Source organism: Patella vulgata, chromosome 9, assembly GCF_932274485.2.
Source record: "Patella vulgata chromosome 9, xgPatVulg1.2, whole genome shotgun sequence".
Lineage (NCBI taxonomy): Eukaryota > Metazoa > Mollusca > Gastropoda > Patellidae > Patella > Patella vulgata.
The window spans coordinates 36,246,062-36,273,924 of NC_065887.2; the positions used below are offsets into that span (position 1 = coordinate 36,246,062).

The window sequence follows — 27,863 nt, forward strand, 5'->3', positions numbered from 1 at the left end:
GGCCTGGATATATAAAATATATCCTAATCAATCAATGACATCCTCTATACCCACCTACAAATAAACACCGCGTGGGTTTATGTTTTAACGTTTTTATATGAAGCGAAACCCTGATTGATCGATGTCAGACCAATTCAAAATGTAATGTGAGTACTTTTTATTTAAAAAAAAACTTTGTGGTGTAGCCACATATTCTAATATTTATAGAATTTCAATTGATAAACTGAGCGACATAGGATTTTGACAAGTATGGGGGCCTATTATTTATGCTAATATTTATATTTAAATATTTAATAGCATAAAGCATGCTTGATATCAAACTGATCAGCAGTAAATGGGATTACATCGGTGCGAGTTAATTATTAGCTCTCAATACAATTATTTGTTTTTTTGCCAATTAAATTCTACAACAATTAATGTAAATGGGTACATAAAATAGTACATAAAATAGTAAGCATGGACCTTATAACACATAAGCTATTTTAATTAATGCACCAATTCTGTCTGGATCAGTTTGTATTATTACCTCCGATGTAACGACTACTCTATTACATTAACGCCTGGTCCGAATCGATTATTATAAACTGTTGGTTAACATTACTATTTAATCCCTCTAGTTGCATATAATATAGCAACTAGAAAGAACTATGGAGTTAATTATTGTCCACGAAAGAACGTATAAAATATCTTCATTTGGGTTTAAGAGACCGTTGCAACTGTGGACGATTCAAGGGGGACAACTGCACTTAAGCTTCTCAAATTTCTGACGTAATTATTCCTTGGTGAAAAGGTTGATGCCCGGCTAAAATTAGTTACGGTTAATGTACTTGCATATTTTTGTTTAACCACCTTCAGATACATTACTTCTGTCCAACTTTTTTTCGATTAAAATCTTGGAAGCTGATATTCTACAGGCTATCATAAATATATTATTATATATAGGATGCCGTGAATTCAGTCTCAAGTTAATTGGATCCATGACTGATTCGCAAATAAATAGAATATATTGTGTTTGATCTCCGCGATGCGACACCTGGACTCACGAGGAGCCAACATGTAAGATATTGTACGTTGGTGAGTTGTCTGGTGTTTAACCCTCGACACACACAACAGGTGCAGTGGATCGACTAACATCTGTTTATTTTACATCAAGTTCTCTAGATAAACATAGGTCATAGCCTTGAACTTATTCTAATCCATAATATACATGCTTTCAAAAATCCTCACATTATTATAGGCCCTTCTTACGTTTCATCAAGGATACATTTTAAAAAAGCTATATTGAAGCTCAAATTTGCTTTCTGGGCATAACTTTTACAATGTAATGTACCGGTATCTGTGACTATACATAAACGTGTAATTTGTTAATTTATCCGATCGAATTCTTCTATAAAAAGTAAGTAATTTTGTTCTTTATGAAATATACATAGGAATAGAGCATGCATTATAACCGTTTACTGCGTTAAGATTAAATATGGCACCATTGTGTGTATCTGTCTACTGATCCCAAACTGTTCTTGCTGTATACGACGTTTCGGCCACCAACGTCATGTGAACTTTGGTTTTTAAACGGTCTACTATCATAACATGATCATCAGAAATATTCATCGTCTTCAATCGTACTAATTAATACAATAAGAAACACGTAAATGGAAAGAAATATTTGTGGCTAAAGTTTATTAAAAATTTGAAATACTGACACTGGTGAACCGCTCAATCACACATTTTGATGCAGTGCTCAGCGAGGAAAATGCCAACATTTCTAGAAAAACTAAACCATTCCTCGCGTATATAATATTTGTTCAACAACAGACATTCCGGGACAGAGTTCGATGTTCTCTCGTGCTCAACAGACGTTCATGATTCTGTTAATATAGAAATTCGTTTGCTTATAGCTGAACATTCATTTTTTCTGTAATACAATTCGTCGACGTGATGACTGAAAGATAGAAAGAAATAAATCCAATAATATATAACACAATAGAGTTTTTTATTTCTTTCAACAATATTAAATTACACCAGAATATCATTTACAGAATAAATGGCTTTAATTTAATATTTTATAACCATGTAGTCATGACTTCCAATGGGCAAAAATTAATACACTAATGATATTATTATTATTATTTAAAAAGCTCTTTTCTTTGTAGCTACCATCATTTGTATATTATATACACGATTATAGAATTCAATTGAATTTAATTGATTTTGTATTCATTACGTTATGAGTTGTATTATAAATCGATAACATATGCCATTATATCCAGGACGTGATTAAAGGGAGTGGGGCATGGGGCGGGGCTGATTGGGCAACAGCCGGATAGCCCAATATTAACGGGGCCCCGAAATTAGTCCTGAAAAAAATTGTACCATCAGGGGACATTAAGTCTGGGAGTGACGGACAACGATCAGACAATCCCCCCTTTTCTTCACTGTTGTGGCAACGGCCCCAGTGACATTTTCAGCCAGGGCCCCGTGCAAGATTAATCCGACCGGGATCGTACCTTTTCATTTCATTCACAAATCTGCATTGGGAAATTGGGCAGGTGCGAAAATCCACGACGTATCTAGTCCCACCCCTCCCCTGGATAATTTTGTGGTAATTAGGTCCAAATGAAACCGTCAAACAAGTCCCAAATTTGAACCCCACAACGAAATGAATTGAAATGGGGTTTAACTTTCTTCTATTCTGCCCGGACAGCCTACTCCTGTATATCGAATGCCAAGGGAGCTTTTACGTGCACGCCAATGTGTACACGGGACTTCGGATTTCCGTTCCATCAGAATGACTATACGTTGTCTCTTGCCAGGTCCTCGGTCCTGCACCATGCACTGACACGCAGGAACCACGCCGGAAAATCCCGGTGAACTTTCTCGACCAACGCATGGGTCGGACACGGGATCTTCAGGTTAGCGAGCCAACGTCTTACTCACTGACTGAAACACCGTGGGTAACACCAATTTCTGAGTTACAAATTGCTGGTTTTGTGGTACGCCTAAATTAATTTAATATTGTAAAATAACATAATTGTTCTCTCTTTAATTTTTTCGTCAAAATCGTTTTGAATATTTTATGGGTTTTAACCCTGTTTAATAAACACTTTTGTTTGACATCGCCCAAGCATAAATTTACAATATGACTGTATAAGGAAGCTTCAGTTTTACTGCAAGGTAAAAATCTCGACGTAAAATCATAAATATATCAGATCATATCAACGTAGAATCTTGCCAGATTATCAGGTCATGGAAATGTTTATATCGTGAATTTAGCTCATCCTAGAGCTCAAACACGCTGTATTTACTGAGGTAAAAACCCGGAAGACATTCTGGGATGGAATCTCAAGACAGATGAAGGGAAAAGCCGCTGACCGGACATTAAAATAAATCTCGTTGTTTTACAGGAAAACATGTCTGGCTCCGACTTGAACAATAAACAAATATTTTTTTTTTATCTTTTTGCTATAAAATTGGTACTCGCAAGTAATTGTGTATGTAAGGACATTTTATTTCTTATTTATTGTCAATTTTAATGGCACATTATCCTTCGTTTAATAATAAATCTATACAACCAATCATTACAGTATAATTATCGAATAGCTCTAATTTTGTGAGGATGTCATTGGTCCAGTTATAGCTCAAAAATGTGTCATGGACGAGGTGGACTCTGTTCCTGTTGCACATGACTCCAAAGTTTAATCCCTTTAAGCTGACATGCAGACCCTTTAAAATTATCTGCCTCTGGTTTGTTATTATATTTTACGTCTGGCAATATCTGGCACAGGAAATGGAATAATAAAAGGGTGAACATATTTATCTTGTCTTCAGCCGACACATTTATTAAAAATACACCACCGACTCAATTATGTATTCCTACTCTGGCGCTCACATTTCTTTTTACTTTTTATTTTTTTAAAAAACAACAGACATTGGTTTGCTAAAGGTGCTTGAGTAGAGTATACCTGACTGAGGAATTAGAAATTAAGATTGTATCATAAATTTTGTAAGGTTTCCAAGAAAATGGCGACCTTGATCAGTAGGCGGTGCTTATTCGGAGAATAACAACATCAAAATTATCTGCATGATCGAAAAAATCTCGGAATTGCGACATTATGTTTTTAAAAAATCGAATAAATTAATTTAGTAGCTCAAGACGGAGGGCCTCTGGCAATGAACCGTGTCTAGTCGTTCGGATGGGACGAATAACCGAGGTCCTGTGTACATATATTGGCGTGTACGTTAAAGAAACCTTGACAGTTGGAATTCATTAGAGTAGATTGTGTCACTTCCCGCGGACAATTTCCCTCATATAGTACAGTTTCGGTGCAGAACAGTCCAACTCCTTTCCATTCATTTCTAACGGGAAAAATCGTGCATTTAGGACGGGATCAAGAGTATAATGTTGACTTATGGCTTATAAAGATGGCCTTCCGAGTACCTGTCTGAATGTCGATGTTCCTTAAAAATGTTCCGACTCACTTCGCTCAGTTATATATTTTCAAATCAACCAAATGTATAAGCCACTGATATCACACTTAAGATAATTTACATAGCGCAAATTAGAAAAGTAATCCCTGACGTGGTATAGACGACTGACGTAACGTATAGTAATGGTCCATTATTTCTTAATCCACCCAAGCTGTACAGCGAAACATTGTTATTGATATTTATTGTTGTCATGACATATCATGGAATATAAATTGCTGCCGATGCAGCTGTTTTAATTCGTGCGCCCATTGCCACTGCCGGGCTTACCCCCCCCCCCCCCCGCGCCCGCATCAATAAGCAGTCGCTATACAGTGCACATATCTTTCGTGCCCTTTCCGAGTTAAAAGATCATTTCAACCAGTCAAGTATTTGCATTTGGATTTATATTAAGTCAGACACGTTTAACTTTCTAGGAATCTGTGGGTCACTGTGTCAAACTGTGATAACTTCCTGTACACGCTTGTGGCCCACTTTCTTCAAAGATATTTTTCTTGAGGAAATATCCGTATTATTTATTCGTTTCTTCATCAATAACCACTTGTTTAGAATAGGCATAGTAAAAGAATGTTGGGGGAATGTCTAAAAATGTTTACTTCGGAATCGAATATAGACAGTTATTGAACCTCCTCTTTTTGCACTTCATTCGTGGTTTCCATGTCTTGGGAATAATTATTTAATTTAGGTTTTATATAAAATCATGTTTATAATGGACAAGTAAAGTGCAAATATCGCGTTCTTATTTCGTTTTCAAATTCTCTTCTAGTCGACATGATCGTATTATATAATGAAATATCAGTTTTCCGGGATTTATTTTAACGTGGTTTCGGGGTGCAGAGCCTTGTAAGGAACAACATCTAGTCGTTCGGATAGGACGAAAAACCGAGGTCCCAACACGTAGGACTATATAGTTCTTGCAGCCTGCAATATAGTCGCATCGACGTATGGTTGAAGTCAGTGACGGAAGTTATCAGCAGGTGGAATTCGATGAAGAGTAGGTGAAATTACCGCTATCCGGGCAAAATTTTCCGCATCGCACACTGCATGACGTATACCAGTATTCATTAGCCGGTTAGGGCAGAAAAGTAGGAAGTAAGTATTTCATTTCATCGACAACGCAGTTTAGCATCACTAATAGATGATACGGTGTCTGAAAGCTTTTGATTTTTGTCGGTTTCCGCTTTCCATATTATTTATAGCCTTGAGTTTTTAGTTGTCGACTGATTGTCAATCACAAGTGCACGCAGAGACCCATTCGGTGAACAGTGAAATAAGAAAGAAAATACGTTTCCAACGATTCTTCAGGATTTAGCAGATCTTAGGGATATGGTAGGTTCAAATCATTACCCAATTACTTAGTTCCTCCTTTGTTAGCGTGTTGCTAAAAATACTAATAAACTTTTCAACTCAAAGAAAGAGACATAGATCATACAAGCCGCTACGTTCATGAATGAATTTAGACATGTGAGATTGGTCCATGGCAGAATGATGTATATTAGTATTTCCACGTGGTTATATTCCTATGTGATCACCCAATGACAATATTCTACGTTTTTTTTATAAACTTTAAAGAACTAGAAGTGTCGTTTATTATTTTGACTTTTCATCAGCTGACACTGAGCTAATATGAATGACTCAGTCAATGAGCTTACTTGTACTACGGCATGACTGCTCAAATTCATTCATTTAACTGCTCGTCTTTCTCGTGATTTCGAGGAAAATACTCGACTCCCATTTATTGAAATATTTATAGCTATCGTCATCGTGTGACATTATTATTACTGTTCTTTTTCACTGTTCAAAGAGGCGGTTAGATACGGGTTCAACGTCCGCCATTTTCAACTGTTTGGCGAACAATAACTTCATGTCGTGAGTGCGGAAATCGTGAATGCAGACGGGGAAAAGCAGGTTCAACTAGCAAACAAAAGTTGATTAATAAACTAAACCAGAAATAGAAATGGAATGGGGGTTAACTGCTGCATCCGAGCTAATGAAGACGGACATATATTAGGCCTATATGTAGGTGTAAGCCTATTATTATGACTATTATTATGAGGGAAATATTGCCCCGAAATACACCACTGAGTGACAGTGACAAGGGGGAACCACATCGGAATATCCTGATGAACTTTCTCATATCCAACACCAAGATGAAACCATAGACTTGCATTCAGCCAAAAGAGAAATATAGTACGGTATAGCTTCTTCTTATTGATCACACAGATTACCCTGCTAACAAAGAAACAGCCAGGGTACCATGTCTTTGAGTTTTTGAAGACAGTATACCAATTGCCATCAGTAGCCAGTGTAAACAGTCAATAAGCAGAGAAACAGATTAACACTTGCCTTGGTGTTTAGTTATGTTTTTAAGAGAATTGGAAGGCAGATTATTGATTAGGTTAAAAGCTTGGAGTAAAGGGAGTTAGAAGAAGTTGTGATTAATATATCACCCCATCTCTCTCTCGCTCTCTCTTTCTCCATAAAATGAAACCTTTTTGTCTCATGTCTCCATATTTGGTGGTGTGGGCAGAACACACATCCTTTCCTGCAACTGGCGAATATCCCCACCCCACCCACTCTCACCAATCAAACCCTCTCAGCTGGGCCCCATAGTTCCAATGGCCCAGCACCTATTTTACTGCCTTTGACATCTTGTCAATTAAAAATAATTTAATTACAAATATAGTAGCGATCTCCAGAAGTGACCTCTACAAGATAGAGCGACATGTCTTCAGATCATTCAATATTGAAAACAATTACATATCTGCATAACAATTAAACAAAATCATTGTCAAATTCAGTTCACTCTAGGTATTTAAAAATAGATATCCACTTTGAAGCAAAATGATTATGTGTTCCTAAAAAAACATTAAGTCAAACTGGTGTGATTTACACTCTGCTTTACAATTGAACAAATATTGTCAAATTTAGCATTGTCATAGTCTTTGATTAATGTTGTTTTAAAAGGTCATTATCAGATTAATAAGAATTAATAATAATAATGACCATCTGTTACACTGTTAGCTGGTCTATAAGTACATGTGAGAGCGCATATACATTTAATTACTAATCATTAGTATTTTGTTAAAGGACACAATTTAGTACAGAGTAATTGGGTTAGGCCTAGTATATTTTTTTAATAAAGGCTATGAATAAACTGGTATAAATTTATTGACAAATTTGTACAGATGATTGTATAGTCATGGGCATTTATTAGTCTATGTGCAATATGCAGTGCCGGATTAAGGCTCTGCTGGACCTAAGGCACATTTTGATAGGTGTCCTGATAATACAGATATTCTGGGTTCACTGATAAAAGGAAGAAAGTTAAATTTAACAAAAAATTTATTACAAGGAAATTCAGAACCAATTTTTTTTTTAGGGTACTTACTGTAATTCGTTTACTATAAGATTAAATTAGCTAGATTACAACTTTGTTTTTAAACTGGATTTTTGGCTGTCCCTAAGGCATATGCCTTATTTGCCTAATGGTTAATCCGGCACTGGCAATACGTCTAATTTCCATGAGGTAAAATTCTTTGCTGAAAAGTGAACTGATTTCCATGAGGACCACTTTGTCGCCAATTAGCACATTAAAAGTAGATTTAACGTCTGCTCACAACACATTATTCATCTACGAATTCTGATAATTATTATATTTTACATTGAAGAAAGTCGGAGCAAAACAGTAGGAAGTTAAACCAGTTAAACCCTAGTTCATTTCACATGAAGAAAACCATAAAATAAATAAAAGGTCATTTTGGGTGAAAACCATCTTACGGGTAAATCATTTTCTTTAAAAGTGAAATCATTATAGATTGTCTGCATGCTGCGGGAAAACGTTAACATTTTTCTACTTTCCCTAAAAACAAAGTTATCGGTTGGATTGGAAATGAATTTGACTATATATTGTTCCATGCCAGGCCCTCCATTCTACAACACTGACAAGAGGAAACCACCCCGCAAAATCCCGATAAACTTGGAGAACCAATGCCTTACTCACTGAGTCACCGAGCTCCAATAATGGTGGCTGCAGACACATGTGGCACTATGTCTGCTGTGCCATTTCATGATTGTGCCTTGATATTCAGTGAAAGCATTTTATCTTTTTGTCCAACAATCTGTCCATTTGTCATTGTGTCAATGTGGTTTTGACAAAGACTACAGGATCACCTGGTCTAACTTCATGGGTTTTCTCTAGTTTCCTTCCACTGCTAAAGACCACTGGATCAAGCAAATGAAATGAAGATGCTCCATGTTAGTCCCAATATGATCATGCTTGTGTGGAGTGGATGTTGAATTTCTTAACCTTTAAAACCCAATAACTATATTCTATTGAAATAATTTTAATCGAACGAGGAATCTACAGTACTTCATCTACAGTACTTCATCTACAGTACTTCATTATCAGTTGGGAGCCACGGTGGCTAGATGGTTAGGACGCTGGCTCGCTAGTCTGGAGGTCGGGTGTTCGATCCCTGCATTGGCCGAGAAAGTTCATCAGGATTTTCTGACGTCGTTTCCCCTTGTCAGTGGTGCAGAACGGAGGGCCTGACAAGGATTGCTGCCTAGTCCTTCGGATGATACGAAAAACCGAGGTCCTGTGTATACATTGGAATGCACGTAAAAGATCCCTTGGCAGTTGGAAATCGATATAAGAGTAGGCGATAGTGCCGCTGCCCGGGCAAAATTTCCCTCATAGCACACTGTATGGCGTATGCCCGTCTTCATTAGCCCAGTATAGGAGCAGAACAGTAAGACGTTAAACCCCATTTCATTTCATTTCATTATCAGTTAGTTTGAAGATTTGAAGATGAACATCATCTAGGCATTTTTAATTGGCCTGCAGCCTACCACAATCTGATCGTTTGAAACATAATTGCATTTATTAAAACTTGTGTGTAGCTCATAATCAGGGATAGGTAAACATTTATAAACTGGTTGGTCTGGATCGTAACTGCACTCAGGTCATGTCACCCAGTATTGCCAACTGAAACCACATGGCATTCACGTGATCATTTAAATTGGTGGTTATCCCATTTCGTTGTAGTATCATGTAAACTAGTTCCTATTGGCTACCTTGGCCTGTGCTAAAACTTGTGTCTCCAGTAAACCATAAAATTATTTAGAGTATGTGAAACTCACTGAAAACAACTGTCTGAGACAATAGCAGTCTGGGTTGTTCCGGATGATGTTTTTTGTTTCTTGGACCTCTAGTCACAGATAGGCCAGTTCAAACCAAGTATTCATTCATTGTAAGGGCCACATAAGCCAGGTGTTAGAGTCACTTCTCAGGTGTAAAGTGGGGCTTGTGTCAACCTTACAACTGAGAGCAACTGACTTCAGCAACTGGTTCCACTGAATTGAACTGAATGAAACTGAAAAAGATTGACCTGAGCGCTGCTTTACACCTCAAAGCAACAAGTTCCAGTCAGTTGAAGCCAGTTGCCTCTGTTTAACCTTCTGTAACATAAAATTCTTCTAAAGTAGTCGCCGTTTTGTTCATCATGTGATAAATAAATTAACAGTCACATGTTAATTATAATAGCTAACAGTCGACGTGACGTCGTGACTGCCCCAAATTCAGTTGCTCTCAATTGCTGATTTGATGAGATAGGCAAACTTGCAACTGGTTAAAAGTAGTTGCTTCCAGTTGCGAAGTCGACAGAAGTCCCGCTTTAAGTGACTTGACTGACCTGACCCCAACTTTGAATATTCAGTGATATGATGGTTTGTTTTATCAGGTTGTTTACAAACTGAAACAACAGAGATAACAACTCTCGAATGACCTATTGTCAAGATCCTCCAGATAACATTACTTGAATAATTAATAAGATTAAATATTGAGATAATGGCAACAAAAAGGTTGTTGACTTTTATACTCTTATTTATTATTTACATGCAAGATATCTTTACAGGTTGTTAAAAAAATGGTTTTCATTGTGTTGTCATTTGTCCACCATAACCGCATTGACTACCTGTAACCTACAGAATATTACTACAAATACCGCTACCGGTATTTAATTTTATTATTATTCTGCTTGAACAGTCTTACATAGCTTGACTAGTTTTAGACCATTTCATGCACAGCTGAACAACTGTGCAGTTTGATTTTATTTAAATATCAGGTCCTGTTTATAGGCTAATCAATGCGACAGGGAAAGACTACTGGTATATAGCTGCAGATTTTGATATTTGACTATTTACATGCTCACAAGGTCCGTTTTTTGTCAACACTTTCTTGTCGTCAGATTTCTGTTAATTTCTTCAAGACTTATGGCCCTTGGTTCACTTTGTAGAATCTTTTGAAACATTAAACTGCAAAAGTTATTATCTGCTCAGTATGAAATTTATATCTGATTTTGATGAAACTTGAAATTCATGTTTATAACTCAAAGATCTTGGCTCCTGTCGATATTCACGCATATCGGATCATTTGGATCGTAACTTCCTGAGTTATGACCCCTGATTGTACGAAAAATTGCGTTTTTATCGTGTGATCCCTCTAAGTGTCACAATTGTTATCCAATTTAAAAAAACGTTCTAATATATCACCGTTACTCCGTAATGTCGGTTGAGTATGAATTCCGGACTGCCTCCTCGTATGCTAATAGTGTAAAAATATGGTATATCAAGGTTGTGGAATGTGGACACAATATTTATCCGAATTTGATGAAACTTGAAATACATGTTTATAACCGCTTGTTATATAGATTGTTATATATTTTATTTCATGCATGGATTAAGAAAAGGATTAAGTATTCTTTTTAAAGTGCATAAGACTTTAAAAAAGATGATAATATTTATTTTGGTCGTATTGATCATTTTAAAAATGATTTTATGTCTTTTTTTCTCATAGATCAATGCTTAAAATCTATTAACCTTTTCATTATGTATATATAGTTTATATCACAATAGCAATATTACTTTTCGTTAAATAGCAGCACCGAAGTACACATTGATTAACTGACTGTTCCATTCATTCCATCTGTGAGTAATGTCGTCTGTAATTTCTTTGAGAACCATTTTCATGGTTAATGTCTGTGATTTCCTCTAACTCTTGATAATATCCTAAATATCTGTGGAATTGGTTTAAGCACTATCATGTGATGAGACTTGAGTAAATTAGAAATTAATTAACGGAATTGGTAAGATAAAGTATGTTGATGTGAATGTTAGAAATACTCTATTTGTGCTTTTTAATGTCTAGGGTAATAACACTTCCAGACTGTTAATCATGTTAAGCACGATATATATTGAACTATTCCGCATGAGTAATAAAATACGCCCCTCACCATCATGAACGATGTAACATACAGATTGAGGTTACAGATAGGTTTTTCCAAGCATTTATCTTTTGATGTCATTTCTTTGGGATTCTTTTTGATTTTGCTTGGTGGAATGTCTCATTAAACAGCCTACATATACATCACAACTCAATACCTTATTCAGCAAATATAAATATTTTATTTGGAGTTGATTTGACAGTGGATATATAATAAAAAACAATTCTATTTTTTTTAAGAGTCTTTTTTTTTTCATTTGAGTGAAGCCTGGGGCTGTACAGCACAATGGATGCTTATCTCTGGTTTGTCTTGTTAGCAGGTTTGTCTTGTCGATTTTGTTTTGTGTGGTGTGGTACTTCAGGAGATCAGGGACCCTCAAAAAGAAATAGGCAAGGACTTACATTTTTAACAATTAGGCGAGTTTTGGAAAATAGTATTTTCTAAAATTAAATTAGTTAAGCTTACATTCTTGAACATTAAGTAATTAAAGCTTATTTTTGTGTTTTTCACGATTGCATATAGTTGGTATGAAACTGTTACGAGCAATTATATAGTAGTTAAAGGGCCAATCCCGATAATATTTTGGAGAATAAAACTGGTTACTTTTGTGTTAAAATCCCTTAACATCCTCTACCTTAGGGCCGAGCAACTAACTCAATATATTTGATACGTTTTCAAACAACTTAAACCCGTCAGTCTTAATCTGAAAGTGGGGACCGGTGCCCCAAGCTGTATTATGCGTTGTCTGGATAAAACCAGACTTTTATTTTATAAGAATAATGTGTGGGTGAAATTTACCTTTCATTAGCAAGTACAGCACATGGGTCATTCACTGTATAAACCTCCAAAGGAACGGGAATCGATTATCAGGTCACCCAACGAAAGAATTGACCCAATATCTTAAAAGGGTTACGTGTCCGGATAAGCAGTGTTGATGTTCACGTCCAAATGCCTCAATATTTTGAGCTGAAATTTTGAGACAGGGTAAATACACCATTCCTTTATATTTTGGCGCTTAAATTTCATACGTACCCGGACTTTTATTTTTGAGACTCTGTTCAATTCGGGATAGTCCCTTTAATAAGGAATGCTGAATAATTTGTGCGGAGGTACCGAGACATTAAAACCATGCTCTGTATTGGATGACTTATTGTTGAATATTTATCAAGATAGGTTACGCAACCATCACCGACCACAGCCATTAAGTGTTCAATTATGTGCAGATTACTGTTAAACCAATCCTTTGAATATTGTTCAGTCTTTGAACAGCCAACCATTTCTACTTATAAAATATGTTGACTTTTCACTAACATAACCCAACAAAGGATTTTTTTTGCACATATTATGTATGTTATATGCATAAAAGATGTGCTTGATAAATTTTTGTCTGTCCTCTTTGTTCATTTTTCACATCAGTTAGAATTAGAATGCTAGTTGTATAAATATTTACATATCACTTAAAAACCGGTTTGACCAATTTGCTTTTAAAATGTAAATATTGCATCATCTAATCTATAAATAAGCTCAAGTAAAATACAGTAGAACCTATGGACTAACATTTTCACATATTTTATTTTGAAGCCAATGAAAAGATTGTATTCTTAAATATTTAAGTGAGCTTTTCTTTAAAGATGCATTATATTATATTATGTAAGATTTAGATAAAGTGCTGACCCTTCTTTAAAAATAGATAGTAAAAAAATGGATATTTTGAGGTTTTCAGTCAAATTCCTTTATTCTGAGCGAAGTTATAAGTGTTTGAAGTTTTGACCAGTAATAGCCTAATTAGTCTCGCAGATTGCCAATTAACTGTTTATTTTCTCAATTGTGAAGTACCATTTCCACGATAATAAATGAACTCTCGATTTTCAGTTCTTTGATCAGCAGTTTCAACGAGTGGCGGATATTGTCTAATCCACTCAATATCTAAACCATATGATGGTCTAGAGAGTTAATTATGGGTTTATCTAGATAATAATTTATGTAAGATTTGATGCCAGAAAAGGAGACTTGGAATAGGTAGATTTAATAAGCCGCCAGGATACTGATTTAGATTCTTTTAGTTGTAGTTGTAAGAAATTGCTGATAGATGTAGTTGAGATAGCAAGGTTAAAGGTTAGCACTGATTCTGTCCTAAAGTGCTTCCAGTGTCCAATTGACCCCAAACTTCATACTGGTAAACAAAAATGGGGCGGGGGGGATGATCTTTGTCATATTTTAAAACACCTACGTTTTAAATTAACAACTTATATGTACTTGCTTTGAGTAGCAGTTTGGTTATGTGTAAGAGTGGTTGGATAACCAGGTTTTACTGTATGCTTGGTGATCTATTTCCTCACAGTTAGTGCTACCTACATGTTTTCAGTCCTACATGAAATGTCCCACCACACCATGATGTATTTTGCAAAACCCACACCCAAAATTTTGATGAAAATAGATGTAGAATTCTCACTTACATGTACAGAGCATGGGATATATAGGTTAGATTACAGTCCTGTATACTAAAGTAAGAATAATAAGCAAAATATTATTTAATTGTATTGAGGACTTTGTTGTTTACATGTATATTGTTCAGACCTGAGTACCGATGACACATTTCATTATTTTGTCCATAGATCTGAGAATTGCTTTTTTTCATGATTGATACAGTTTTAAATTGATTCGATTTCTACACAAAATGTGCTTTCCTTATTGGCAAAAAAGAAATGATTTGAATATAATTGCGTTGGATTGTGTTTATTATGTACGCAAGCATATATGATATTCCTTTAACAACTGATACTGTATTATGCCATAAGCCACTGAAAACAAAAATAGTTTGTATAAAAAAAACGATAGTTGCCATACCACTTTAATAGATAATTGAATTAAAAAAAAAAAAAAAAAATGATGTAGGAAGGCACAAATTAAAACACAAATATGCCAGAAGCCCAATATTCATGTTCCATATTTAGAATTAAAGTGAATTATGGTTGAAAAGTCTTCATTACAATTACATTGAATGAATGAATGAATGAATGAATGAATGGGGTGGGGTGTAACTCCTCCTTTTTTCGCTCCAACCGGGTTAATGAAGACGGCCATACTGTGTGCTAGTGTGGAAGGAAATTTTGAATTCCAATTTTTGAAGGTTTTTTTTATGTGCATGCCAATGTAAGCATGACAATGTAAGTTTTCCAGCTAACTGGACATTGTTAGTTACAGGCTCTCTGTTCTGCACTATGACACTTTGACAAGGGGAAAGCACGCTTGAAAATCCTGAAGAAATTTCTTGATCAACACCAAGAATGAAACCGGGATCTCCAGGTTAGCGAGCCAACATCTTACTCTTACTCACTGATGAGTCACTCTTCATTAGTAATACATGAAGATGATTAAAAGTTTAATAAAAAACATAGGTCACCATTTTCAGCTTGATGAATAGCAACAAGTTATTCATCAGTTGTGTGATAAGACAATAAAGATGGAATATTGTCAATAAAAAGTTATGCAAATATTAGATCGCAATAATTTTTTGACCAGTATATTTTTTAAGGGGGGGGGGGGAAGAATACTGTTTTTTGTTTATAATCGCAGTATATTTGGCTTTTCATCTTGACTATTGTTCTTGAATATTGTTCTTGAATATTGTTCCATTAATTTTGCATTATGATTTTGATCAGCTCCTATAATGTACATGCTGTGCATTTTAGAATAACAATATTGTTGACAAACATGTTCTCAATATATATTAGATTCTAGGATTGTTTTGCAGATAAAATTGATTTTTGTATAATTTTCTTTTAACATAGTTGATTTATTCTGTGTTCTAACACATTTGATTAGACTAAGGTCTGTGTTTTGTTGTTAAAGGCAAGCTGTTGTATTAATAGTTAAGTGAGTTTTATTCAGTAAATGGAGATTGAATTGATAACATTTTAATAACTCAAACAATTTATAAAACACACCAGAAAAGAAAAGATATTAATATTATTAATGGATGATTTAAACACATTTAAAGATATAAAGTTCTAACTATTAGCCCGTTCAGACGCTTAAGTTGAACTGGTTTAAAAACCCCGGGGATTGTTAAACCAGTTTAACTTAAGCGTCTGAACGCAAATGTGGGGCAAATAAACCAGTTTAAAAAACCCTGCTCGCGACCTGTCTTCGAGAAGGCTTTTTATTTTAAACTGGTTCATCTTAGCCGTCTGAACGGGTTAGCTTAAAACCCCCAGCTCCAGCTTGCTTCGAGCATGCGCAGTACACAGTTAGTTACATTCCTGTGAAAATTTTGGGGTCAGACAGTGCCAATGTTATCGAAAGCGTGCGAGAACCGAATAAAGAGGTCAGAATAGTTAAACTGGTTTGGCTTATAGTACGTGTGAACGCAACACGATGCTGTCTTAAAAACCCCAGCGATTATGAACTGGTTTAAAAATAAAGATATAAAGTTCTAACTATTAGCCCGTTCAGATGCTTAAGTTGAACTGGTTTAAAAACCCTGGGGATCGTTAAACCAGTTTAACTTAAGCGTCTGAATGCAAATGTGGGGCAAATAAACCAGTTTAAAAACCCCTGCTCGCGACCTGTCTTCGAGAAGGCTTTTTATTTTAAACTGGTTCATCTTAGCCGTCTGAACGGGTTGGCTTAAAAACCCCAGCTCCAGCTTGCTTCGAGCATGCGCAGTACGCAGTTAGTTACATTCCTGTAAAAATATTGGGGTCAGACAGTGCCAATGTTATCGAAAGCGTGCGAGAACCGAATAAAGAATATGAAGCTACCCATGCGCAGTTAACTCTAACCTCTGACCGAAGAGGTCAGAATAGTTAAACTGGTTTGGCTTATAGTACGTGTGAACGCAACACGATGCTGTCTTAAAAACCCCAGCAATTATGAACTGGTTTAAAAATAAGCGTCTGAACGGGCTCTAAGTGTTAGGTTCTGGACCAAGGTTCAATTTGACATGTCAATTCATTTTGACAGATGGAATTTTTTACACTGTGATCAAACCGATTATGTTTTCACCAGTCTATAATTAGTACTAGTAGAGAAACTAATTTCTGCTTACTATGCAGAAATATCTCATCAAATGGAGCACAGTAACTTATAGAGCTCTACAAGAATGTAGCTAAAAGGGTTGAGATATGAGGTTTCTTATCTAAGTAGCTTACAGCAATATTTTGCGAAAGAGCTATTATAATGTGCCATTCTATGATCCATGCACTCTGTTGCCCTATCATATGATTGTTCAAAAGGGAAACTCCCATATCCAGCCATATTGTAGTCTAGATTATCAAGTACATCCTATAAAATAGTTTTCTATCATACATGCATTACAAAAATTATGATTTCCACAAATGAGAAGTGGTAATAGATAAGTGGTCTGAAATCACTTCTGGAAAACCACACCAGAAAAACACAGCATCAGGCACGTGTCCAGAGCATATTTTTTTCTCCTACATTCATAAAAAATAATGTCAAACAAACAAATAAAAGTATGAAGGATTGCCACCATTTTGGCCTCACTCCAATCTAATCCTATAGGACCTACATGTAGATGTATACACCAAAATGAGCAGAAGTATTATCTCAGAGCTTAATTTAATGTAATATGAATGTATATAAAGTGATTTATATTCATATTTAAAAAAGAAATATTGTAATTTCTAATCAGTTATATGTTCGGTGTAATACGCAAACAGTCCAAATTAAACGGTCACCTATTAAGTCTACTAAGTCCATTCTACACATTTTTTAATTATTATTTTGTCGTTTGTGAATCAGCCATTAATAATAACTTCCACATTATCTTATAGGATTTGTTTGTCATTGTTCATTACAAATGGCGCCCGAAACCATAGGGTACATGACTCATATACTAATTTTAAAATATTCATTGTGTCTTAAATGTTGCATATTAGGATCCTATATTTTCACGGCAAGATAAATAGCATCAATATTGATTGAAATGGACCAATATTGAATTCCACTTGATGTGTTTAATATGGACAATATTGAGTTAGAGATTTAGCTTCTTTGTGTTTGAATTTCCCTGCGGTCTCTGTCATTGTCAGCATAATAAATGACCATGTAATATTCTATCCATTTTTACACAACTATCATTTTACTTCCAAGCTGTAAGTTTTTTCTCAATCTTTTATACAGTTTGAATTTATTATCAAAGAATCCATATTGGAGGACAAAAATTGTTTTTCTGAACTAAGCACCAGGTTCAGAAAAGACATAAAGTTCTTGTAAAGGTGGCGATTAATCCAACTGAGAGGCCATAATGAAAACCTGAATGAAGGCCAAGCGTTGACATGTTTAGGCTTCTGTACATGTATGCTTTAGTGTCTTGAATAAACAAGTCTTCCTGAAAGTAGGTTTGGGTTGACTAAGGTCGAGTTTGGCTCACGTATGAAGATTTACTGGCACTATTTTTTTTTGTTCCTTATTTATCTGAGTAAAATGTCAATTGAAATGTAGTTCTGTTGTTTTTCAAGTTGCTGTGTAGTGATTCTTCCTGACAGACCAGCATTTGTTGAAAACATCTGATGGAGAACAGAGAATTCCTAATTGATTATATTATCTCTTATCAATGAATCTGTGGCGACTGAGAGCTTTTGTGGTTTGTTTTGATCGTAAAGTGAGTAGTGAGTTACTAGAGTTGAAATATTTTTTGGTGTTGTTAGATGTTTTGGTTGATTCACAATTTATTAGATTGGATACTGGTAATTCATTATCTGATATAACAATTGAATTCTGTGTTACTAGTTCAGTCAATGTAGAAAATATCAATCAAAGTGAAATGAAATGAAATGGGGTTTAATGTCCTACTTTTCTGCACCAACTGCGTTAATGATGGGCTTATCCCATGCAGTGTGTGATGAGTTATTTTTGTCCATACAGCGGCACTATGGCCTACTCTTATATCAAAATTCCAATTGTCAAGAAATCTTTTGTGTGTACTCAGGATCTCGGTTTTTCATTCTATCTGAATTGACTATATGTTGACCCTTGTAAGGCCCTCCATCGTACACCACTGATAGAGGGAGCCATGCCTGAAATCCAAATGAACTTTCTCGGATAAAACCATGATTGAACATGGGACCTCCAGGTTGGTGAGCCAACGTCTTACTCACTGAGCCACAATGATTGACCATTAAAACCATAATGTTATTTTTGCAATATAGAAAGGTATCATATGTAGTTGTTATATTACAGAAAATCAGAAAGATTAAAAAACAATTTAAGAATTTGATATGAAAATTTCAAATGAAACACTTCTGTGGACTAAAAGGAAATTCAATTTTATTAATTGATTGACAACAAATACCATTGTGACATTAGACAAAACAAAAAGATGATGGTTATGGAAGTAGAAAAATAGCATGACCTTCGGTAATGATCTTCAACATAATTAAATATTTATTATAAAAATCCTTTGTCTAAGAGAAGACTGCTAGTTCAGGCAAGTGTAAAGTAGATTTTCCGTTTGAATTGAGTTTAAGAGTAGTCAATGTTGTAGATTGGTCTGAAAAAAAGAATAGTTTGGTCAGAGCCATCTTAAAGGCTCAATACCACTCTTGTTGTAACTGAATAATATGTCCCAATCTTTATTCTGGTCAACAAATTGTACTATTTTACAATATTCCAATTAATTGATGATACAAATTTCATCTTAACACACCTAATTTAAAAAATTGGAAAAATTCAACTAAATGATTTGAAAAGCCTGACGTAAAGCTTTTCAAAGGTGACTTGGATTTAAAAATATTTTTGAACTCTTTGGACAAGTAAAATAGGATTTAATGGATAATTTACACAACAGGTACTAGGTAGGACACTAACACATCTAGTGAGAGAGAGAGAGAAATGGGGTTTAATGTCCACTCGACACAAACTAGGTCATTTCGGGACTAACATATGGTTTAATTTTATTTCAATAATTCGCTTGCGGGTAGGGGTCTTTAGCAGTGGGAGGAAACTGGAGGACCCGGAGAAAACCCACGAGGTTGGACTGGCGACACTACTTCTTGTCACGTACAGCCGGGGATTCGAAAAACACATCTAGTACTTAGAATAAGGCTATTTTTTATTTTCTGGAGCTGTCAAGCCAGCAAGAGTGTTATTGTCCCTTTAATGCATGGGGCTCCATGCTATTGTGACTTGCTATTTAAACACCAATTTTGTTGGAAGTATTAATACAATAAATATAAATATGTTTTATGCTGTTAAAGATGGCCCTGAGTTTTGGGACTTTCAATGTTACATTCAATGATCAAATTTCATATATTTCTACACCAGAATCCATTATTTACCGGAAACTGCTAGACTTGCTCGCCCCTGACTGAAATAAAATCAAACTGTAGCTTTTGTTTGAATGTAGCAATTATTGGAGCATCACGGTGTGATTATGACATTGGACTCGCATCTCGCCATAGATTAAGATCTGTGAATGTATGTCAATCATCAGAGATGAAGCTTGCGAGGAAACTGGTTGTGCAAGATATCTTGGGAGTTGGAATTTGAAGAAGAGTAGGCAAAAACACTACTGCCCGAGCAAAATTCTCTAGCCCACATTGCACAGGTAACAATAGAAATGGTAATTATAATTATATACTGTAGGTTAGGCTCAGTAGGTGGACGACAATGGATTCATTTCATTTGTCAATGTTTTCTTGTATTCATTCCAAGGTCCAGACCGTTTTAATTTGAACTGTTTAAATTAATTGCCAAGATATTCCCATCTGTAAACTCAGTCTAGAAATAAGGAGAACCATGTAAGAACAAACATCACATGACTGCAATTCCTTCCTAGAAGCACAAACAATTAACTGAAATGAAATTAATTTAGGATGCCTTAATACACAATAAAGCCTTCTTCCTTTTGCATAGACTGCTTTCAATCTAATCTCTTTCTTGCTTATACAGCTTCTGATTGTGAGTGACAGTCACAATATCTGATTTTTCATGGCTTAATGTACTTAAATTCATTATTTAAAGATGCGTTTTGTAAGATTTACATAAAGAGCTGAAGTTTCTTCTATAACAGTTTTAAAAAATAGATACTGGTAATGAAAAAGGAATATATTGAAAATTTCATACAATTTACATTATTATGATTGAAGTTATGAATATTGAAAAGTTTGATAAGATTTGTGTAGTCTTGTAGTCTTGATTTTCATTGCTACCATTGTTACGATAATAAACAAGTCTTGATTATCAATTTTTAAATTGGATTATGTAAGAAGAGATTGTGTTTTAATCCCTAGCATCTGATGATCTAGAGAGTTGATTATGGCCTTGTCATGTAAGTTATGAGAAAACCTCAGAGATTAAATTATCTTGAAATCTAATTTTGGTTGAAAAAACTGAATAATTAATATTTATTTACACAGATAAGCGAATATTTAATAAATTTAGAAGACATGTCTTTAAATGGCATTTTAAAAAGACGCTTTCTAGAATTGTAAGCACATAGTATTTCTTCGTTTCGTTGTGAATTTTCTGGTAGTTCTGATTTTTACAGCAGAATAAAAAAAATGGTGGAAAAATAGGAATCCCGTTCATCAAGTTGCATTATCCCTATTTTTTTGGCATTCGCTGTTTCGGGAGAATCACAGACACCGCCAGAACACCTGTTAGGACGAATGGATTTAAATAGTTTTTGAACCAAAGTCTTTATCAATAAGACTACTTATGTGATATATGTTACTCCTTTAACCTGGAATATTGTGCTTTATATACATAGATAGCTAAGATTAGCCAAGGTAAATATAATTTTTATTTACCCACTTGACAAATTGAAGAAGGTCCAAATTATTTATTTGTATAGTAGTTTTTTGTTCTATAGTATATATTTGAGAAGCAGTTTGGACGCATTGATTAGTATTTGTTGTACTTTCTTCAAACATTTTCAATGAAATTTATAATGCCGTTTCAATTTCTTACTTATATTTAGCAATATTTTGCTTTGAAGCATGCTTTGAAGCATTTCTTGTAGCAAGCTTCGCTGCTGAGGTGAATTTTTTGTTGTTTAAACATTTATGATAATGACACAGTACAAAAATTGTTGATCAACAACAAGATATAAATAACAATGCATAAATATTTGTTTGTTTACAATATAATTAATAAAGACACTTCCTTGTCTTTGACTTCCTTATCTCAGACATGACTTATGCAAATAAAGTTATTTTTGTCTGTTTAAAAGTCTGTTTAAAACTGATTAAGATTAGATTTAACCTTTTAATCCACGGGAGGTGAAGAGTTGTAAAATAAAAAGCATGTTTACTATCTCATCAATGTAGACATTTTGTTTTATGTGTTTTATTAGCTGTCATCTGTTCTTGTGACTGGCCTCAATAAGATAAATATTTGATTTCTTGACTTGGGTTAAATAGTTAAAAAAGAGAGTGAGCCACTTTGCTTTATTTCTTTTTCATGTAATTTAGGACCAAAGAGTGGAGGAATAGTTATTATTCAATTTACTTGCAGGGAAGGAGGATCCAGCCTGTTAAAAAAGATAGGGAATAGGTCTGTGCTATAGAAACGTCCTCCCCCCCCCCCCCAACCCCCCCCCCCCCCCAAAAAAAAACCCTCCCTGATTATTACATCAAGATTTATTTTTATTACCACTGATCAATTATTATTAGAATCTTGGGATGCTCTTACTCCTGATAATTCTGGTGTTCAAGCTCTTGATCAAAGAATTCAAAATGTGACATTACAGAACTACATACATGTACATTTATGTCTGACAGAAAGTCTGACTGTTGAAGAGATTTATTATATGGAAGATTTTTCTGGTGATGAATGTTCTAATTAGATAGCCAGACTAACATTATAGAAATATTATTGAAGTTTATAAATCTGTGATATTAATCAGTTATAAAACAGGTAATAATATTGACTATCCTGTAATAATTATATTGTTATTTTAAACTTGGTTCCTATCATTCATATTGATATTAATATTATATCTGATAATTTCTTATATTGATTTTTCAAATATTAAAGGACAATATTGGTGTCAGTCATTATCACGTATGTGATAGGGGGATCACGTGGCTAAGTGGGTAAGGCGCTGGCTCACTAGCCTGGAGGTCGGGTGTTCGATCCCTGCATTGGCCGAGAAAGTTCATCTCGATTTTCCGGCGTGGTTTCCCCTTGTCAGTGATGCAGAACGGAGGGCCTGACAAGGACAGCTGCCTAGTTATTCGGATGGGACGAAAAACCGAGGTCCCGTGTACACATTGGCGTGCACGTAAAAGATCCCTTGGCAGTTGGAATTCGATATAAGAGTAGGCCGTAGCGCCGCTGCCCGGGCAAAATTTCCCTCATAGCACACTGTATGGCGTATGCCCGTCTTCCATTAGCCCAGGTTAGGTGCAGAAGAGTAGGACGTTAAAACCCCATTTCATTTCATTTCATTTCATATGTGATAGAACTAATTAAACACATTCCAAATATAATTTTAACACAGAGATCATTGCTACGGTAAATGGGTAATGAAGGTTTCAACAAATGGAAGTGACGAATGCAAAAGGAAATTACGAGTTATCCTTCTATATAACTGACTGAAGTGACAAGTGATAACAGATACACCAGCAAATTTCTGCTCACAAATAATTCCTTCGAAGACCAAAAGTTGTTAGGTGAGACTGTGAGAGGATATCTGACAATTCATAAAACGTAATTGAATGTCACTAGATAATACTTAATATATGATAATGACCAACACCAGTGTTGTCCTTTAAGTGAAATTTAATGCTATTTTACATAAATTTGCGTGCATGTGTTATTATATTGAACCTAGAAAATACTCTATATAAGAGGATTTTGTATTATAAGTGTATTTTTAAAATTAATTACTCTCTAGTTTAATGATATTCATCAAGTGGTTGTCAGATTAAAACCCTGTTTACATTATCTCTACAATGATTACAAATGGTCAAATGTAAGCGTTCGGTTCTAAGAATGTTTCCATTCTGGACAACTGTTGTGAGGTGGTATGGGAACCTTGATGAAAACGGCATGGTTAAATTCTTTTGAGTATTTGTTTCATTCTTATGGTTCCAATTTTTTACACTACTTTAAAAGCTATTCAGCAAATGCAGCCATTCGTTATCGGAATGGGGGATTGGATGGCTGAATGGTTAGCATGTGGGCGCTGTATCATAAAGTCTGTCATTGAGTCAACTGGTGGGTTTTCGATTCCCCAGTTGTACGTGACAAGGAGTAGGGTCGCCTGTCCAACATCGTGGGTTTTCTCCGGGTCCTCCGGTTTCCTCCCACTGCTAAAGACCCCGACGCGCAAGAGAATTATGGAAATAAAATTGAACCATATGTTAGTCCCGAAATGACCTAGTTTGTGTCGAGAGGACGTTAAACCCCATTTCTCTCTCTGTCTCTCGTTATCTGAACAGATGCGTTTTATTTTGATATTTTCATTGAGACATCTGCAGGACTAATAACTGAATGCAGTGATAAAATTTGTCAAATGTTGAATCTTGTCACATAGAATATGGAGCACAAGACAAAAGAAAACGAAACAATGATCGAAATGAATAAATTTGATTTTAAGCAAACTAGTTTGGAGAGAAACTCTCTTGTGTGCCAAATCGCAGTTGTATCACCAGGCAGAAATATATATATAATATTAATAATTTGACTGAATGAATTGGCCCTGTTGAAATAAGTGTTACCATATTTCTAACCTAAATTCTTGTTGTATACATGTATGTTTCCAGTCACAGTCAGCATACTTTACCTCCATGTTGACCGGGCTCGGATGACAGGCAAGTCCTTATTTTCAGATACTAGTACCTCTCAAGTCTCAGTACTTTAAAGGAACAAATGCATTAAAAGATATTGACTAAATCAAAGTTCTAAAGTTAATTTGACTAATGTTTGACATTAGTCAACTAGAGGTCACTGTTGGATAACCAGTTGTTATTCAGTTGTTGTGTTTACAAGAATCAAGTTCCTAAGATGTAAATTAAAAAATAAATAGGGTTAAATTCCAATTAATAATGTTGCATCGACTACATACTACCTCCATGTATTTTATTGGGCGGTATAATGCTCTTGTGTAAATAACCCATTTAAGGATACTTATAGAAGTTGACTTTTAGCATGAATAGGATCATCTTCCCAATGTACACCACTTTTATTGACGCCCTTCAACTTGATGTGTCTGTTATCGGTTAAAACTAATCTATGATAGAATTATCTTGTTTTATTCAAGAATTCTTATACTGTAGAACAAGACATATTGACTACCTATATTATGACACGATGTTAAATGTTTATACAGATAGTATACAGTAATGATTTTCTCCAATAGAGCACGATTTACAAGTTTACTGTACACCATGTGTTCAAGTTTCCATCGTAGCATGCGTTAAGAGTTATATTACCGTACATGTAACACACGTGACTATAGCATTGAGGCAAGACTTGGGACTTCACTGTGTATAGTGTTTTACTTACATGTGTATTGTGTTCAGGGTCGTGGTGGCGTATTCCACACTCTAGTAGTTAGTTCAACTGATTTATTCATAGATACAGCATGTTATGTTGAATACAGTTTATTGTATGAATATTATATAGATTATATAGGCAGGTATAATATACAGTGAATAATCCCATATACACCAGTATATATAAAGGAGTAAGGACTTATAACTTTAAGCAAGTAACTATGATTCTCAGGTAGGTACATGCATGATGCCTTCTAAATCTATGTGTAATTCATATTATGTGAAGGACTATTTTAGATTGATCTAAACTGCAATTGTGTTTGTGAGTTTAAAGTATATAATAGGATTCCTTTCATATGTGTCATGTTAATTTTACAACATGGATTGTATTTTACTCAAATATTAATAAAGAGTTGGTGGTAGAATTTCTTTAAAAGTTTATTTATTTTAGTATTGGATTAAATTCTATTTGAGTTACAGATCAACAAAGTTCAGGGAGGGAGGGAGGGATATTTAATGGAGCTGTTTCCGTCTGTCACAGTTTCCAGGAACCACTCAGGATATATTTACTTAAGTTTGTTTCTATCACTCAATTGTAGTAGTTGTGCCTTTGGCTGATTATAAATATCTTCTAGTTTTTAATTTTTGAAATTTTTGGTATGCAATTTTAATTCTGGAGCACATCTCATAAACAAAGAATCTTTATGAAACTTTGTACACATATATCAGCCTATTTATAGTAATTTTGCCTTTTGCTAATTCAAAATTTCTCAATTGAACAACTTTTATACCATGGAAACAGATCTAACTTAATATTTGGTGCACAGCACATAAACTGTTCAAGATATCTTTGTGAAATGTTGTACCCTATTATAAATATTATAGTACCTTGTGACTTTTGCTAATTCAAAGAGTCTTGGTTAACGAATTACTTGTTTTGGTGTGTAATCATTATTCTGGAAACCACTAAAAAAATCTTTACAACACTTGAAAAGGTTCTGAAATTTTGTTTTTCATCTTGCTTCATTCCTAAATCTTGAACTGTTTTCAGGTTTTTTTTTTAACTTGACTTTGACAGTGTAATTGTAAAAAAACTTTTGGTGTGTAATCATTATTCTGGAAACCACTCAAAAGATCATTATAAAACTTGAAAAGGTTCTGAAATTTTTTTTACCATCTTGCTTCATTCCTACATCTTGAACTGTTTTAATTTTTTTTTAAACTTGACTTTGACAGTGTAATGTAAAAAAAAAAACGGTAGTTGTAGTTTGTTACTGAACTCAACCAGGTGGCATAATTAGGATGTCTCTTGAAATTTGCTGTACATTTAATAACATGTACACTACTAGTGTTTGGTTGTTGTTTACCAATATCTCTCTGTACCTTCCCAAACTTGTCCAACAGCTCAAGATGTTGATGACCTAGTCGTCTTGTTATATCTACATGTAGGTTCACTTGGTGTTTGATTGGGCTTGTACCATCAAAACAAAACACACATATGTCTCGTGCAAGAGTGAAATAATTAAATTTTGAAATATTCTTTCTTCTAGTTTAATATCCCCTTTTGTTATTTCAATATTGGAGAAATAATCACATTCGGTAAGCTATAGATGAGATTATACGACAAACAAGTTCTCCGGAAATGTTCATAATAACCAACTTTATTTATATGGAAAATATAAAAACAATTTTAACACCAACTAATTAAAAGTTTTTCGATGGTTAACCATCATGTTCCCTCTGCAACATTATTCAAGATGGAGTAAGTGTGGCAGTTAATACTCTAAGTCACATGATTTTACACTCTGTTTAACCAGTGTACATCAATCGTTAAATATATCAATTGGCCTTTAGAAACGTGAATGAAATTTGAATCAATTATTCTAGTTATTTGTTGGAAGGTAATAAATGTCTGCCAGATATATATAAACCTGAGTCACACATTGCTTGGAAAAAGTTTCCTGTAAAAGAATGATAGATCTATTATATTGCATTTATAATAAACAACAAATTATTCACCCTCAACAACAAAAAAAAAAAAAATCATAAGTTTAAATTGAAAGTTATGGCCATCTGAAGTTATTACTTTCACAGCCTCTTTTCTCTTGCTGTTTTAATTGTATTTTGTTATCAAGGCAATATCGTATCTCTGTCCTCAAAAATGGATACCAAATTGAGACGATATCTGACCTACTTTTTAAAACTCTATTTAAAGAAGACTTTGTTAAAATGTAAATTTATATAAGGAGAATGTAATAAGGAAAATGTTAAGAATTATTTGGGAACTGAGCATTGTTTAATTTGACAGGTTAGATGGCTGAGTACGATCAAACTCATGCATGTTTTATACAAAGTCTACAATTGAAGATTTGCTGTAATACCAGATATATCAGACGTAACAATATATATGTTGTTTATTTTAGAATAGGTTGGCAGGATGGTCTAGTGATGTTATAGTATGATGGTCTAGTGATGTTATATATAATCCTTATATAACTTATAAGACATAGAAATAGATTTCACAAATTAGAAAAACTTATATAGATATATATACTACTTCTGAATTTATTAACATCATACGATACCTGTATGTGTATCGAAATGTAGTACATGTATGTTAATAGAT

At 34.5% G+C, this 27,863-nt stretch overlaps 1 protein-coding gene and 1 long non-coding RNA gene across 6 annotated transcripts in view; one reads left to right on the forward strand and one right to left on the reverse strand.

Annotated features, from left to right (window-relative positions):
- The window catches only part of LOC126832302 (5'-AMP-activated protein kinase subunit gamma-1), a 134,610-nt gene that overhangs the window by 29,859 nt on the left and 76,888 nt on the right, over nucleotides 1-27,863 (forward strand). Inside the window, exon 1 of one of the 5 annotated variants that reach the window (XM_050563031.2) lies at nucleotides 5,652-5,811. The exons of 3 other annotated variants lie outside the window; for them this stretch is intronic. In XM_050563031.2, the coding sequence (XP_050418988.1) occupies nucleotides 5,809-5,811 (3 nt within the window). In that variant the 5' untranslated portion in view covers nucleotides 5,652-5,808. Of the gene's footprint in view, nucleotides 1-5,651; nucleotides 5,812-25,245; nucleotides 25,470-27,863 lie in introns of those variants that run through there. One more of the 5 variants, XM_050563032.2, reaches the window with a different exon arrangement.
- Nucleotides 26,879-27,863, reverse strand: part of LOC126832315 (uncharacterized) — a 49,281-nt gene continuing 48,296 nt past the window's right edge. The window contains exon 2 of the long non-coding RNA XR_007684656.1: nucleotides 26,879-27,198. This is a non-coding gene — a long non-coding RNA (uncharacterized LOC126832315). The remainder of the gene's footprint in view (nucleotides 27,199-27,863) is intronic.